Below are 15,958 nucleotides of genomic sequence, written 5' to 3'. Positions count from 1 at the left end.
CACGGGGGGAGGAGGAGGAGGCAGGAGGAGGACTGCAGCAGTGAGGATACACAGGGGGAGGAGGGGGAGGAGGGGGAGGAGGGGGACTGCAGCAGTGAGGATACACAGGGGGAGGAGGGGGACTGCAGCAGTAAGGATACACGGGGGAGGAGAAGGGGGACTGCAGCAGTGAGGATACACAGGGGGAGGAGGGGGAGGAGGGGGAGGAGGGGGACTGGAGCAGTGAGGATACACAGGGGGAGGAGGTAGGAGGAGGACTGCAGCAGTGAGGATACACAGGGGGAGGAGAAGGGGGACTGCAGCAGTGAGGATACACAGGGAGAGGAGGGGGAGGAGGCAGGAGGAGGACTGCAGCAGTGAGGATACACAGGGAGAGGAGGGGGAGGAGGCAGGAGGAGGACTGCAGCAGTGAGGATACACAGGGGGAGGAGGCAGGAGGAGGACTGCAGCAGTGAGGATACACAGGGGGAGGAGGCAGGAGGAGGACTGCAGCAGTGAGGATACACAGGGGGAGGAGGCAGGAGGAGGACTGCAGCAGTGAGGATACACAGGGGGAGGAGGTAGGAGGAGGACTGCAGCAGTGAGGATACACAGGGGTAGGAGGAGGAGGATTGCAGCAGTGAGGATACACAGGGGAGGAGGTAGGAGGACTGAAGCAGTGAGGATTCACACAAGAGAGAGGACTCAGGAGTCACAGAGCAGCTGGAAAGAGCAGGGGAAATGTCAGACTCAAAAGCAGATACCAAGGTTCTACTAGCAAATCATCCTCGACAGCTTGGGGAACAGAGAAAGCCAGGGCTTAAATCTCCTGTAGGCCTTGCGTCATCTCTGCTTTAAGTCCTTTGTATGTCACCTTCAAACACATGCAGAGTTCCCGACAGATCTGCCTAGGGACCCGATCAAAGCCTGAACCCCCCTCCTGCTGGCTCACCTGCGCTGCCCAGTCTGGGCCTCCATCTGGTTGATCCAGTTCTTATAGATGTGGACAGGGTCTGTGTGGATGCTGACTGACCTGTCTTCCAGCACATCCTTGACAACCTTGCCCAGGATCTCCTGCAGAGCGCTCTGTCCCCGCCCATTGCGGTAGAACCTCACCACCAGCCTTACCACTGTTGGGTTGCCTGTTACCACATCCTGAGGCTGCTCCACCTTTGACCTGTGGTACAATAGGTTACTGGCCTCATATGTTGAGGACATAGCTGTGTTTCCCTTTCCAGAGTTTTGCCTGTTCGAGTCTACCTTGTACCCTCCCTAAGGGAGGTCCTGCTGTCTGGTCAGCCCACATCCCCCCACCATGCTGCTCCAGCGCTGGCTCAGATTCTTCCTATGAGTTGAAGAGAAGAATGCCCCTCTGGTGCCATCTCTGACCCACCGTCTCCATCCCCACCCCTGCCCCTGCGTCAGACGTACTTGACCTCCTCCTGGAGTGCAGTCTTGAACAGCTGGAGCAGAAGGTAGGCCTCCCGGCGGTTGGAGGCATAACTGTACAGACTGAAAACCACAGCCTCCATGAACTTGGTGGTTCTGTTCTGTGGCATCTGGAAGATCAGCTTGGCCAAATACATGGGCTGAGTCTGTGAACAACGGGAGGCAGAGGATAGATGGGCTGAGTCTGAACAACGGGAGGCAGAGGAGATGCTCTTGGGGATTTGGCGATCAGATGGGTTACAAAGGTTTGTCCTATGTGGAGAAAGTATCGCCTTCTCAGGGCACTGGCAATATTACATACAATTGGGGAGAGCTAGGCTCTGTCTCTGGCAACAGGGCAGTAGACAGGCCATGGAGAAAGCAAAGAGAACCAGCTCAGAAGGTGATGGAGACTTTTTGGCTTCTAAATTGTTTTGTTTTTTAAGTGTTATGCGTGCAAGGGACGTGCTCTACCACTGCGCTGCACCTACCCAAGGCTTCTCCGCGGAGAGTCCCGCTCACCTGCAGCAAGTAGAAGAGGTGCTGGTAAGCTTCCAGCTTCCGCCGCTTCTCTCTGCTCAGTGACTTTAATCCCTTCTGTTTGTCCAGGATCATCATGTCTGACAGCTGCTCCTTATTCTTCTTCGTCAGCTTCTTGCAGTGGGAGACCACGTCCTGGATGTGGGGGTAGGGCAAACCCGACAGTCTGGACTAGTACCAACCATGAACACATGCGGTGCAGACTCTGTCTGGAAGAACCAGGACTCGTGGGAGGAGAAAGCCCCACGACTGCTTCTGGCACCTCTGCTTTCACAGGGGAGCCTTCCGAGGGCTCGGGGCTGCCAGGCAGAGGAGCCGCATCTGCCTGTGCTTTTGTTACCATTCTTTCTGACTAATGTACGGGTCTTGGGGTGGAGACACTGCAGCAGCATCAACCTGCTGCTCCTCATCTGTAATTTATGGAGTTTTCATGTCTGTCTCTGCGTTCTGTCAGGGGACATAGCAACTCCTGATTCCAGAGAGCTAAAGAGGAAACAGACTTCCAGGTTAGCGGATCACCTACAGCCCCTGCGCCAGAAGTCAGCAGTCAGCCATTCCCACGGTACCCATGGGGCTCTGCACCGCACACGCCCAATGGCAGACCTCAAGGGAGGGCAGAGGACACTGGCACAGGCCAGGTGCTAACCTACACACATTCAGAAAGGACTAAATTACTAGTTGAAGAATGGTAAGGATTCCCTTCAGGGAACAGCTGGAATGGGGGAGGGGTGACCCAGGGGCCCGCTCACCTGCAGGGTGATCCGGTTCTTGACTAGCAGACCAATCTTGATGTCCATGAGGTTGAGGTCCTGCTCCAGCTGCTGATTAGACCGGGTCTTCCTGACCACTTCTTCCTGGAGCTTCAGCAGCTCCGCCTCAGCTGAGAAGTCCTCCTGACTCTGGTTCAAGAGGTGAGCAAACTTGCGTACCACAGAGAGGGGCGGGTGGCGTGTGTGCACTGGCAAGATGGGCGACATGGGTCAGGCAGGTGTCGCAAAGCCTCGTGCGCAGCAGCTGCCCCATGTCTACCCTGGGCTCTTGCCTCACACCTAGGAGCAACTGCTCTCTGCCCTCCTGCACCACACACGTGGGCCTCTCCAGTGACTTCCCCACCAAACCAGGCCCAAGTGTTTTCTGATGCTCCCCGAAGGCATCCTTGTTTGAGGCCTTAGCCAAAGTTGGTTGCTCCAACATTGTAAATGAGACTGCGTGATTGCCCAGGTAGCCAGTGGTCTCTGTCATCTATTGCACATTTTGGAGGCTGCTTGATTGATTGCACTTCCTGCATACTCAGGCCTTTGAGGGGGTTGAAGATTAGATAGTCATAGTTACCTTCATCTTATGATCTAGCCAAGCCATTTCTAATACAAGACTTAGACTCCTTAGGATAAAATGATGATTAAAACATTTAGCTTATGCTCCTTGCTTAATATTGTTTATGCTGGTTGTAATTCTAATTTTTATACTTGGATCTGTTCTTAGTGTATATAGTGTTGTATTGGGTTTGGAACTCTCTTATTTAGACAAAAGGGGGAGGTGATGGAGAACCTCCTTCAGCCAATGGCCTTTAAGAGGCTGGACCAGGTTGGAGCATGACTTAGGGGACCAAAAAGCTGCAGTCCTGCCCAGCTCCCTCTCTCTTCTCCTCCCAAGCCACACCTGGATGTCAGACCCCATCTCTAATTTCCTCGCTGTGATCCGTGAGTTCCCCCTTAATAAAGAAAACCTTAGAATATTCTAAGAATACTCCAAGTTAGTTTGGGATTATTTGACTTGGGTTCTGCGTCACCCACCTGCTCCTCTTACTGCTGGGCTTCCTCACGCCCCTGACCTGTCAGCCACCACTTAGCCCTGCCAGCGTCATGTAGCACTTGTGTGGAGTGTCTGTAGTTGGACTGTGGTACAGGTAGCTAAGGAGGCCAACTTTATAATGGGGAGGTCAGAAAAAAACAAAAACAGCCGGGCGGTGGTGGCGCACGCCTTTAATCCCAGCACTTGGGAGGCAGAGGCAGGCAGATCTCTGTGAGTTTGAGGCCAGCCTGGTCTACAAGAGCTAGTTCCAGGACAGGCTCCAAAGTTACAGAGAAACCCTGTCTCAAAAAAAAACCCAACAAGGGCTGGAGAGATGGCTCAGAGGTTAAGAGCACTGACTGCTCTTCAGGAGGTCCTGAGTTCAATAATTCCCAGCAACCACATGGTGGCTCACAACCATCTGTAATGAAATCTGGTGCCCTCTTCTGGCCTGCAAGCATACATGCAGACAGAATACTGAGAATACTGTACACATAATAAAAATAAATCTTAAAAAAAAAAAAACCAAGCCGGGCGGTGGTGGCGCACGCCTTTAATCCCAGCACTCGGGAGGCAGAGGCAGGCGGATCTCTGTGAGTTCGAGACCAGCCTGGTCTACAGAGCTAGTTCCAGGACAGGCTCCAAAACCACAGAGAAACCCTGTCTCGAAAAACCAAAAAAAAAAAAAAAAAAAAAACCAACAAAACAAACTCACCAAATAAACAAAACCCTCAAAGAAGCCTCTGGGCTAAGCTTCACAGAAACAAGAGAATACACAGAATGCTCACTGAGAGAGGCAGGGTCCCTCATGGCCTTTTGCTGATTTGGCTCTGCTCAGGCAGTATTGCTATGCAGCCCCAGCTAGCCCTGAACTCAGGATTCTCCTCTCTGCTTCCCAAGTGTTGACTTACAGGCAGGGGCCACCAGGCCTGAGTCTTTCTGTTTTATTTTCATTAAATTTTAGTGTATGGGTGTTTTGCCTGCATGTGTGTCTGTGCACTATACAGAGGCCAGAAGAAGGCATCAGGTCTCTTGGGACAGACAGTTGTGGGTTCTCTTGAAGGGCAGCCAGTTCTCTTAATCATTAAGCCACTTCTCCAGCTCCAAATCTAAATGCTTTTTAAACATCCAACTGTTGTATCCATCTTATGGATGAACCTCCAAAGGCAGAGAGAGGGCAGGTAACTTGCCCTAGATTACCCAGCTGGTAATGAATAAAATAGTCAGATCTGGAGGCTGAATGAGGCCAGGCCCTGTGGCTAGAGGGAATCTCATAAGGTATCTGGGCAGATGGCCGCTGTTAAGTACTGCATGGCCGACGCTTTGAGGGGACAAGCGGGAGGGTCTTGGGGAACAGACATGGACCCCACTCCTACAGAAGGGCAAAGAAACGGCCACAGGCTGTGCGCCACCCGCTTTCTGGGGGGAGGTGGAAAGGGCAGCAGCAGAGGCCAGGGAAGCTGAAAAGGCAGTGTGCCCAGAGTACCGCACAGGATGGCAAGTTTGCTTTGTGTAAATCTGACACACGCCAGAGTCACCTGAGAAGGAGCCTCAACTGAGAAAGTGCCTCCATCAGACTGGCTGTAGGGTTGTCTGTGGGCGTTTTCTTGATTAATGACTGATGTGGAAGGGCCCCATCTGCTCCGGTCCTAGGGTATATAGGAAACCAAGCTGAGCAAGTCAGGAGCAAGCCAGTAGCAGCTTTCCTCCATGGCGTCTGCTTCAGTTCCTGCCTCCAGGTTCCTGCCTCCAGTGGCATGGAGGAGTAAGTTGAGATAAGCCTTTTCCTCCCAAGTTGCTTTGGTGATGGTGTTTACGACAGCCATAGGAATCTAAGACAAGGTGTGGGAGGTACAGGGAAACAAGGGGAGGAGTGCCATGGCTGGACCTCAGGCAATAGGAACCACAGAGGTTAGCAAAAGAGTGACAAGAAGCAGAACTGCTCAGCTCCATGGAGCCATGGTCAGGACAATCTAGTCCAGTCAGCACTGAGGAGCATGACTGCAACCTCATGGACACCAAGATCAGCCAATGGAATTGACTTACATTCAGGGTTAGTAGATTAAAGTGATTGCAGAAATCACGACAAGTGACAGCATCTCTGATATAGGAAGGAATCCTCAACACAGAAGCCACCAAGCTAAGTAAGTGACCGATTCTGGGGGCTGAGGAAGGAGGAAGCATTGGGAGAACATTTTCCCCAGAACTGAAGGGAAGGAAGAAAGATAAAAGGCAGGCAGAGCAGGGACCTCAGGGAAGCAGCAAAGGATTTAGATGGTGGTGAGGGAGAGCAGCCCACGCTGATGGCCAGAGGGAGGAGGACTGTATAACGCAAAGCACAGAAAGGAAATGGCCTCCTGCTCCAGGAATCAAGAGTGAACATGAGATGGACCAATGCGCTAATTCCCATGCAAGGCTGGGGGTCTTGACTTGCAGGACAAGGACGAGGCTGGAAACGGAACTGTACTGGAAAGTTCTTGCTGCACATGCAGAAGGACCTGCATCATGGGAAAAGCCAAGCATGAAGGCACATGCCTGTAATCTCAGTCTGGGAGGTGCAGACAGGAGGATCCTGGGGGCTTTCTGGCCATCAGGCCCAGTCAATCAATACGCTCCAGGTTCAGTGAGACCCTGTCTCAGAAAATAGAGTGCAATAGAGGAAGACACCTGACATTAATCTTGGGTTTCCGTGTGTGTACATACATATACACATACGTACATGCATGTGTATGCACACATACAGACACATGCGTATACGCATGTGTATGCACACATACAGACACATATGTACACACATGGGCAGAGGGCAGGAAACTAGTGATCCTTTACTGCTTTATTCTTTCCCCAGCAGAAAAATTACGAGGCCCGTGTGTCTATACTAGAGGCCAGGAGGTGGGAGTTTGGACCAAGGAAAATGGCACAGCTGGGAGCTGGGAAGCGCCTACCACAGGGGGATGGATACGTTAGGCCTGCTCAGAAAGTACCTGGTAGAGGAGTCTTGCCTGGTGCTGGAAGGAGGGAACGCTACACACCTCAGACAACTTGTGATGCCTTTGCCTGCTGTGCATCCCCAAGAGGGACACCTAGGCTTGTCTGGCTCTCGTCTCTATCTCCCCAGCATACCTAACATCCTGTAGTCATCATGCCGGCTCTCGTCTCTATCTCCCCAGCATACCTAACACCCCGTAGTCATCACGCTGGCTCTCGGCCTGTCTCCCCAGCATACCTAACATCCTGTAGTCATCACGGACCCTCCTGGCTCGGAAAAATGCTTGGATCTTCACGATGGAGTCAACCTGCCACAGGCACAAGAGAACAGGTGACTGACCGCCCTTCTGCTCACTGGGCTCTCATCTATGAGTAAAGGCAGGTATGACGGGGCAACACTCACGTTCTTCTGGAAGTATCGCAGACGCCTGAGGTACTGCCTCCGGGCTGCCCACATTCGAGCCCAGGCCTGGATCTGAGAGAAAAGACACTGCCTTCAGAGTGTCAGGCTGAGACACACGCTCAGACCCCAGCTAATGCAATCGGCTCCAGGGCCATGAGGAGGCAAGAGAATGAGAAAAGTGCTCCGAGGGTCGCTCAAGAGGAAGGAGCCACCCAGGCCACCAGAGTTACCTTGATGATAGCATCCATGTTGGCTTTAAAATATTGCAGCCGCTCCTGGTAAGTCTTTCGTTGTCTATAACCCCGCCAATGAGCCTGCCAAGCAGAAGAGGGATCCCTAGCAAACCTCCCTGGGCTCAAGAGGCCAGGGGGACAGCTTTACCCTGGGCTCTCTAAGATGCTGTGGTGGTTTGAATGAGAATATCTCCCATAGGCTCAAATCTCTGAATGTTCGGTTCCCAGCTGATGGACTGTTTAGAGGTGTGTTCCTGTTGGAGGTGTGCCTTTTGCGGTTTTAAAAACCTCACACCAGGTCTGGTCTCACTCTCTCCACCTTGCCTTATGAATCAGATATAAGTTCTCAGTCGCTGCTTCAAAGCCCACCTGCCTGCCTGCTCACCCGCCTGCCTGCCGCCATGCTTCTGGCCTGATGATCACAGATTAACCCTCTGAACTGTAAGCAAGCCCCTAGCTTAATGCTTTTCTTTTTTTCTTTTTCTTATATATTTATTTAGTACACACTGTTCTGCTGGCATTCCAGAAGAGGACACCAGATCTCATTACAGATGGTTGTGAGTCACCATGTGGTTGCTGGGAATTGAACTCAGGTCCTCTAGGAAGAGCAGCCAATGCTCTTAACCTCTGAGCCTTCTTGCAGCCCCTGCTAAATGCTTTTCTAAGTTGCCCTAGTCATGGTATCTCTTCACAGCAATAGAACAGCAACTAAGAGAGAAAGTGTGGAGAAGAGAAATTGGCCCTATTCTCAAAGACCTGCCAGCTTTATGAGAAAGACTAGAACTATGTACCCTGATACTTCCTCATAGAAACTCAAATAAAAGGCATGGGCACCAGCTTTACCAGAGAATACACCATGCCCCCCAGCCCCTGCTCACTAGAGAATACACCATGTCCCCAGTCCCCACTCACTAGAGAATACACCATGTCCCCAGCCCCCGCTCACTAGAGAATGCACCATGTCCCCAGCCCCCGCTCACTAGAGAATACACCATGTCCCTAGCCCACCCCTCACTAGAGAATACACCATGTCCCCAGCCCCTGCTCACTAGAGAATATACCATGCCTCCAGCCCCCCCCCCGCTCACTAGAGAATGTACCATGTCCCCAGCCCCCGCTCACTAGAGAATACACCATGCCCCCAACCCCCCGCTCACTAGAGAATGCACCATGTCCCCAGCCCCCGCTCACTAGAGAATGCACCATGCCCCCAGCCCCCGCTCACTAGAGAATGCACCATGTCCCCACACTGCCAGCCCGGACAAAATTCTTCTCTAAAAACATACTTCCCGAGCTGGAAAGATGACTTAGTAGGAAAAGGTGCTTGCAGTCAGACCTGACATCCAGAGTTCAGTCCCCAGGATCCACAAGGTGGAAAGAGAGAACTAACTCCTGTAACTTGTTCTCTGACCTCAGCGTATGTCATGTCGTGTGCGTGGGCATGCACGAGCGTGCATGCTCACACACACTAAACATATAAATGTGAAATAAAACACAACCAAAATATGACTCCAATCTGGATTAGTCAGCGTTGAGAACTGTGGAGATGGTCAGAGCTTTCAAGAGTAAGCTGAGTCTCAGGGCGTCCAGGCTGCCTCACTTCCCAGCCTGTCTATGTGCATGTGGGCCCTCGTCTGCAATCAGAGGAGTCTGACCTGGGCACTCCATTACTGAATTATGGGGTCAATGTTGACACCAGCATCTAATGGGGTGTCACCAAGGGAGCCCGCCACACCTAGTGACGAAAGCAATTTCCTGCTAACTCCTCACATCCAAGGCATTAACCAAGTGTCTCTATGAAGGCAAAGAACGCTGCAAGGGCTTGAGTAGGGTGCCCGGGCCTTAACCAGAGGGCAGTTAACCAGGAGGCCAACTCCAGAGCCTGCACCGTCAGTTACCACTGCACACTTAGCCATCTGCCAGCCCCAGCTTCACGGTTCTCCCTTTGTGCCTCTCCTGTCACATCTGATGCCAGCCAGACTCCATGGCCATTCAGTTGTGGGTTCCACACCCATCTCCCAACCTTGCCCTGCACACTGGGACGGGCTCTGAAGGTAAAGTCTGCAGAGGGGGTTACACTGCCAGCACCCCATGGCTCTCCATACCACACCCGACAAGGGAAGGTCCCTTGTTTCTAGCTCATGGAGTGCTAGTGTCCTGCCCTGGTCACTTGCAGGTCAGCCCCAGAGACGCCGCAGGCCATGCATAGGACAGAATGGAATGCCCACTAGAGAGGACAACACAACGGCTACCATTCCACAGGAAGGGGATAGACGGACTTGCCGTCTGTCTAGCCTAGGGCCACCCCTCACAGCTCTGCTCCAGGGAAAGTGTTTGAATCTCACTTCACTCTTCCCCTCTTCCCCAATGCTGACGATGATGCCAATAACCGGTGCTTACTTCCTGCTCCCACTCTGTAAAAACTCTCTAGACACTGTCTTACTAAACCGCCCTTGCTATCTTGGAAAGTGGTACTGACATTTGCATTGGTGTGGGGGGGGTAAACTGAGGCAAAGAAAGAAAGAAAGAAAGAAAGAAAGAAAGAAAGAAAGAAAGAAAAGCGTAATTACAAGGCCACATGGTTAGCAGGTCCCGGAGTTGGGCTTCTAACCATATTAATCTGGCTCAAGAGTCTACACCTTCCATCACTATTGCTCAGAGGTCCAAGAATCATCCCAACCCCACCCAGGGAAAGGGAAGGAGGTGGGCACCCTGTATCTCCAATCTTCTCAGGCATGGGGAAAAGCCAAAGCTGCCACCTGAATCTTAATGATGGCTGGAAGCAAGGTCCTGAGGAAGTGGGAGCACTCAGCAAACTTCTGTCGGACAAGGAAGCCACGGAGGCGAGCCTGAAGTTGGATGACAAAGCCAACATTGGCCTTCCAGAGCAGTTGGCGGTCGTGGGCCGCGGAGACCTTGGTGATGACTGACTGTAGAGACAGGAGGCCTTAGGTGGGTAGGAGCCTCTCCCCATGCACAATCCCCCACCAAGGCAGGAACTCTGCCTACCTGAATCTCCTCCCAGGTTAGATGGGAGGTGTTGAGGTGACAGCTGGGAGGATGCTCCCAGGTCCCCTGGAAGGTCTGAAGATGGAAGTAGTAGGCACTGCCGTCCTTCATGTCGTGTCGAACCCAGAAGGCTGTGTCCCCTGAACAGAAACTCAAGTGAGCCAGGAGGGCTCAGAGGAGGAAAAGTAGCAGAGAAGCTTAGGCCAGGGCCACTACCAGGACGTCGCTTCTTTGACACTGCTCCTTCCAGGGCCTGCTGGTAGCTGTCAGCACAGTCAGGAACTATCCCTCGGAGAGCCACATTGGGATTCCTCAACACTCGCTCCGTCTGGGCTGCCTTGCCCTCCTTGATGGCCTGATTGATGGCAGCCACACCAAGGGCTGCTGATGGGCATCAGGAGAGAAAAGTCAATCCTCTGGAGTCCCTCCCACAAGCCCTGTCCTGTCCAGTGGGGCTGGATTCAGGAGACACACAGCTGCAATGGCTGGTGGAAGGGCAGCTGCACATTAGAGATGAGGTGGCCGTTAGGGAAGGGCTCCTGTGGGATGGAAGTCCTAAACTCTTGGTATTTCCTATCCAGTTGTGTGCCAGGAAATCCACCCTGTGGTCAAAGTACCCTCCTGCACGAGTTCTGTCCTGCCCTCTCAGCTGGATGGTTTCAGTCTACTTGCCAGGAATCTAGACATATCTGGGATGAAGGGATCTTAACAGAAAATGCCCCCACTGGATTGGCCTGTGGTATATCTTCCTGATTAATGATGGATGTGGAAACCCACTGTGGATGTGTTACCTGTGGACAGGTGGTCCTGCGTGTATAAGAAAACAAACTGAATAAGCCATGAGGAGCAGGCCAGCAAGCAGTGCCCCCCATGCCCTCTGCTTTGGTTTCTGCCTCTAGGTTTCTATCTTGAATTCCTGCCCTGACTTCCTCCGATGATGGACTGGGACGTGGAAGTCTAAAAATAAACCCCTTCCTCCCCAAGTTGCTCTTGGTCACGGCATTTGTTCAGCAATAGAAAGCAAGCTAAGATGCTTCCCATGGCTAACGTGAGACGGGGAGGGGCCCCACTCTGCCTTCCCAGTGCCTGGTTGTTTACTTCTCTGAGCTGTGCATGTGTCCTCATTGGCTCTGGCCACTCCCTGGCGGATCTCCTCCAGCCACAGCACAGCCCCGGGATCTCCTGTCACCTGGAAGATTGGAAAAAATAATAAAACACAAGACCCCAAACTGGTATCGGAGCGGGGGGGGGGGGGCTCTCTTCTCTTTGCCCTGAGGAGTCGTGACCCCGGGGCCCCCTTGGATGGCTATACACTTGATGAAGCGGGGAAGGCTCTCCTGGCTCCCCCTCCCTGTCCTGTGGAATCATGACCCCTTGGCCCCCTAGGATGGCTGTCAGGCTCAGAAGGCTCCGCTTGGCCTCAGGGATCTCCACAGCTTTCGTACCCCCAGTGTCCAGCACTTTCTGACACACTTACCTACCCTGCAGCCCTTCCCACCCCCTCTACCTCAGTTCGCTGCCCTTAGTCCGACCCTGGTGCTGGCTGTGTGTCTCCTGGTCGCACATCCCAGTCACCAAAAGGTGCCAGGAAGACTGCACACCGGGCAAGGAAGCCATGGCCAGCTCACTGCGCTCGTCTCCTCATCAGAGATGGACTCTTACGGAGTTTTTTTATTGAGCACTGTGTGTCAGGTGCCCACCTGCCTGCCTGTCCTTTTTTTTTTCCCCTTTTCTAAAAGGCTCTGTAGGCCAAGCCAACCTTAGACTTACTACAAGTGTGAGCTATCAGGTATTGTTCCTAAGACTTATCTTATGAATTAGTTTTTCTTTTCTTTTCGATTTTATTTATTATGTATATATTCTGCTTGCATATCTGTCTGCAGGCCAGAAGAGGGCACCAGATCTCATTATGGATGATTGTGAGCCCCCATATGGTTGCTGGGAATTGAACTCAGGACCTCAAGATTCTCTGGAAGAGCAGTCAGCACTTTTAACCACTGAGCCACCTCTCCAGCCCTTCTTTTCTTTTTCAAGACAGGGTTTCTCTGTAGCTTTGGAGCCTGTCCTGGAACTAGCTCTTGTAGACCAGGTTGGCCTCGCACTCACAGAGATCCGCCTGCCTCTGCCTCCCGAGAGCTGCGATTAAAGGCGTGAGCCACCACCACCCACCATGAATTAGTTTCTCAAAAGGACTTTATTTTTAGTTAGATGTCTACGTGTGTATCCGTGTGGAGGTGCGTACATGTGAATGAATGCAAGTGTCCTGAAGAAGATACTGGATTCCCTGTATCTGGGGTTGTGAGCCCCCTGATGTGAGTGTTGGGAACTGAACTCAGACTCTGTCCAGGCTTCATGGATCAGAACTTGTGAGGCAGACCAAGCAATCCTTGGCACACAGTGAGAACTCAGTGAATGCTGGCTAGTCTCCTGCCACGGTACTCACTCAAGCTCAGCAACTGCGGGATAAGCTTGATGCTGTCATGGGCTTGCAGGGCCATGGTAGCGCAGGGAGGCTGGGTGATGCTGCATGGTGAGCTGCAGGACGCAAGCTCATCCGGCTCGGGGCCAGGTCTCAGCCTCATTCTGCTGCCACAAACCTCAGCGTGTCAGTTCAAATCCCTGCTCCACTCTTAGCTCACTGGACTTGCACCGCGAGGTGCAAGGGCAGAGGATGTAGCGTTTTACAGACAAGTACACACACCCCAGGGATACTCAGGTGGTCGCTGGGGATCAGAGCAGGGAGTCCAGGCACCTGATTCCCAGGCCTGCTCTTTTCCCACACTTTGTCATGACAATCAAATCCTGCCTGTGCCTCACCCGTTCAGAGTCTGTATACACCAGGCTGGGCACCGCCCTGGCCAAGACTGAGCCTCTTGCTCTAGTGTCTTTTTTTTTTTTTTTGGTTTTTCGAGACAGGGTTTCTCTGTGGTTTTGGAGCCTGTAGTCCTGGAACTAGCTCTGTAGACCAGGCTGGCCTTGAACTCACAGAGATCCGCCTGCCTCTGCCTCCCAAGTGCTGGGATTAAAGGCGTGCGCCACCACCACGCCACCACCACCCGGCTCGCTCTAGTGTCTAACCCAGCCATCTTTTCCTAACCTTACCTTGGCTTTCTTCCTCTTGGCTGCCACGAGGAGGAGATGATACCGAGGCGCAACGTGAAGGCTGACATCTTCCAAGCCAGCCGCTGGAAGCAGCAGAGCAGACAGAGTCTTCTCAGGGTAGCCTTGATCCAGAGCCTCATTGATGAGGCTGATGGCGAGGACCTCTGAGGAAGACATCTGGATGAGCGGCAGCCCCAAACTCAAGACCACGGGAAAGGCTGTCTGAGGGGCACTTACGATCCGTCTCTTCCTGAACCTGCGCATTGACCTCGCACACAGCAGCCTGCAGGTCATTCCAACTCAGGAAGGCTCTGTCCGTCCCTCTTAGCTTTCGCACGTTCACCAGAGCATCAAAGTAACTAGCAGCAGAGAGGAGGAGCAGCAGCGTGAACGGCGGCACGAGCGGCGTGCGCACACAGCCGCGGCTGGTCTTTCCCAGGCCACCTCTTCTCCCCTTACAAACCGTTCCAAGCCCCCTGTGTGGCGCACGGAGCTCAAGCTTCAGCTCTCTTCCCTCCGGACTCTCACCCCAGACCTCAGACACTCAAGCCTTTCTAAACAGGGTCTCATCTGAACTCCGCATTCCCTCAGCCTGTCTTTGTGCCTCAGCCAGTCCCTTCTGGATAAACATCTGTTGAGTCATCTCCCACTCGTTCCCTCTGCCACCAAGTCCTGTCAATTCTGCTTTCAGAATACATTCGCACACTGGCACCTTCTTCCCAGCCCTGCCGCCCTGCCCTGGCCCAGACCCCATGCCAGAGTCTCAGCACAACCAGAATGATCTTGGTAAGGCAGGTCAGAAGGATTCCTTCCTTGTTGAACACCTCAGAGCTTCCTTCCACGCTTGAGGACATGGGCTGCTCTGTTAGCCCACTCCATCTGGTCACTCTGGTTTCCTGGTAGTCTTTGTTTTTAGGTTTTTCTTGAACACTGGGATGTTAAACCCAGAGCCTCAGACATGCCATGCAAGTGCTCTACCCCTGAGCTCTTTCCAAGCTCATCCTGACGTCCTGTAAGTGCACCTAGGACACTCTCCTGTCCTGAAGAGCGGCATGGGAAGAACTCAGGCTCCTTAGGTCCTTCTCCGCATGAACCTCCTTGTCACGTGACTAGGAAAGCTGCCCCCCCCCCCGCTTGGCCCCATAGCTCCGTGCCCATCCAGTCATGACTCCTGCTTGTGTGCATGCTTGCCGCAAGCAGGAATCTGCTTTAGTCACTGTTTTCAACACCTAGAATGGCAGGCACCTGGCAGTGTAGTCACTAAAGCATTTGCTCCAAAGAAACGAAGAGGAAACGGGATGACCATGTGCTCCCCACTGGGGAAGAAACACAGGAGGGGCCAAGAACGGGCATCAGACAGAAGGCTACCGTTGCGTCAGCCACACCCATGCCGCCCCTCACTTCTGGCGTGTGGCTAGAGCCTCCCCACTCACCGCTGAGCGTTTTCTTCTTCCACCTGGGCCAGGCCGGTAGCAGGGCTCGCCAGACTGGACCAGAAGGCACAGGTATCTCTCGCTTCCAGAGCACGGTTAATGAGAACCACAGCTGAGAGCATCTCCACAGCCACAAAGAGCTCCTCCTGGCCCAGCTCCTAGAGAGGAGAGAGTTGAGAGGAGCTGGGGAACCGTTGGAGTCTGCCTGCCCCAAGCTCTCCAACATCCATCTCCATCCCCAAGTTCCAGGAGCTGTTTACTCCACAACAACATTCATGCTCAACATCTGGGCCACATCTGGGCCACATTCACCCACTGACCCTGCTCATGCTCAACACCTGGGACACATTCATTCACCAACATTCACACTTTATATCTGGGGATGTTTGCTGTGAACACAGTCATCATGAAGACCATACATGGTGTTATCTTATTCCATAACAAGCCAAATGAGGTAGGTACCATTAATAACCGCATTTCCCAGCCAAGCCCATAGCTAGCAATCTGGGTTAAATGGAGCCGCCTGACTACAGAGTCCACACTCAACATGTGACTTCTAACTCTCACAGTTGACATGGTGACTCTATGTGAGGCTCAGGTCGTGCTATCAGAAGGGCTGTGTGGACAGGAGTGAGGTGGGGCAGCCTCACGGTTACAGCATGTCCTGCCAGTCAGCTGGACAGGCAGGTGTTCAACGTCTGCGACCCTCTCCTTACCTCTAAAGAGAACCAGCACCTACCTGGCAGGGCTGCGGTCCGTGCCGAGCGTGTGCCCCGCCACTGGCTGCCATGACATTCCTGGGAAGCAGCCCTGTCCATCCTAATTTCTGGCCATTCTCCTAGCTGCTTGGGACCCCCAGGACTTACCCCCTGCTGCTGCTTCTGGAGCACAGCCAGCTCCTGCTGGTACACAGCAGAGGCAAAGGGGTACACTTGGGGCAGCTGGGCTTCAGGGCACATGAGCTCCTTCACGGTGTCAGAGGCCACTTCCCTCTGGATGGCTCTGTTGATTCTCCACACGGCCTGGAGCACTGCCGGGGAGGACAGCAAGAA

At 53.1% G+C, this 15,958-nt stretch overlaps 1 protein-coding gene across 1 annotated transcript in view; it reads right to left on the bottom strand.

The window, feature by feature from the left end:
• Nucleotides 1-15,958, bottom strand: part of Iqgap3 (IQ motif containing GTPase activating protein 3) — a 44,078-nt gene that overhangs the window by 11,947 nt on the left and 16,173 nt on the right. The window contains exons 12-26 of the mRNA XM_057793297.1: nucleotides 15,773-15,936; nucleotides 14,907-15,064; nucleotides 13,711-13,832; nucleotides 13,474-13,637; nucleotides 11,470-11,560; nucleotides 10,588-10,755; nucleotides 10,372-10,511; nucleotides 10,122-10,292; nucleotides 7,360-7,443; nucleotides 7,130-7,201; nucleotides 6,965-7,034; nucleotides 2,697-2,905; nucleotides 1,930-2,082; nucleotides 1,411-1,574; nucleotides 932-1,156 (exon numbers count right to left, since the gene is read on the bottom strand). Coding sequence (XP_057649280.1) covers nucleotides 932-1,156; nucleotides 1,411-1,574; nucleotides 1,930-2,082; nucleotides 2,697-2,905; nucleotides 6,965-7,034; nucleotides 7,130-7,201; nucleotides 7,360-7,443; nucleotides 10,122-10,292; nucleotides 10,372-10,511; nucleotides 10,588-10,755; nucleotides 11,470-11,560; nucleotides 13,474-13,637; nucleotides 13,711-13,832; nucleotides 14,907-15,064; nucleotides 15,773-15,936 — 2,155 coding nt within the window. The remainder of the gene's footprint in view (nucleotides 1-931; nucleotides 1,157-1,410; nucleotides 1,575-1,929; nucleotides 2,083-2,696; nucleotides 2,906-6,964; nucleotides 7,035-7,129; nucleotides 7,202-7,359; nucleotides 7,444-10,121; nucleotides 10,293-10,371; nucleotides 10,512-10,587; nucleotides 10,756-11,469; nucleotides 11,561-13,473; nucleotides 13,638-13,710; nucleotides 13,833-14,906; nucleotides 15,065-15,772; nucleotides 15,937-15,958) is intronic.

This window comes from Chionomys nivalis, chromosome 18 (genome assembly GCF_950005125.1).
Source record: "Chionomys nivalis chromosome 18, mChiNiv1.1, whole genome shotgun sequence".
Lineage (NCBI taxonomy): Eukaryota > Metazoa > Chordata > Mammalia > Rodentia > Cricetidae > Chionomys > Chionomys nivalis.
This window is presented reverse-complemented; position numbering and strand designations above follow the sequence as displayed.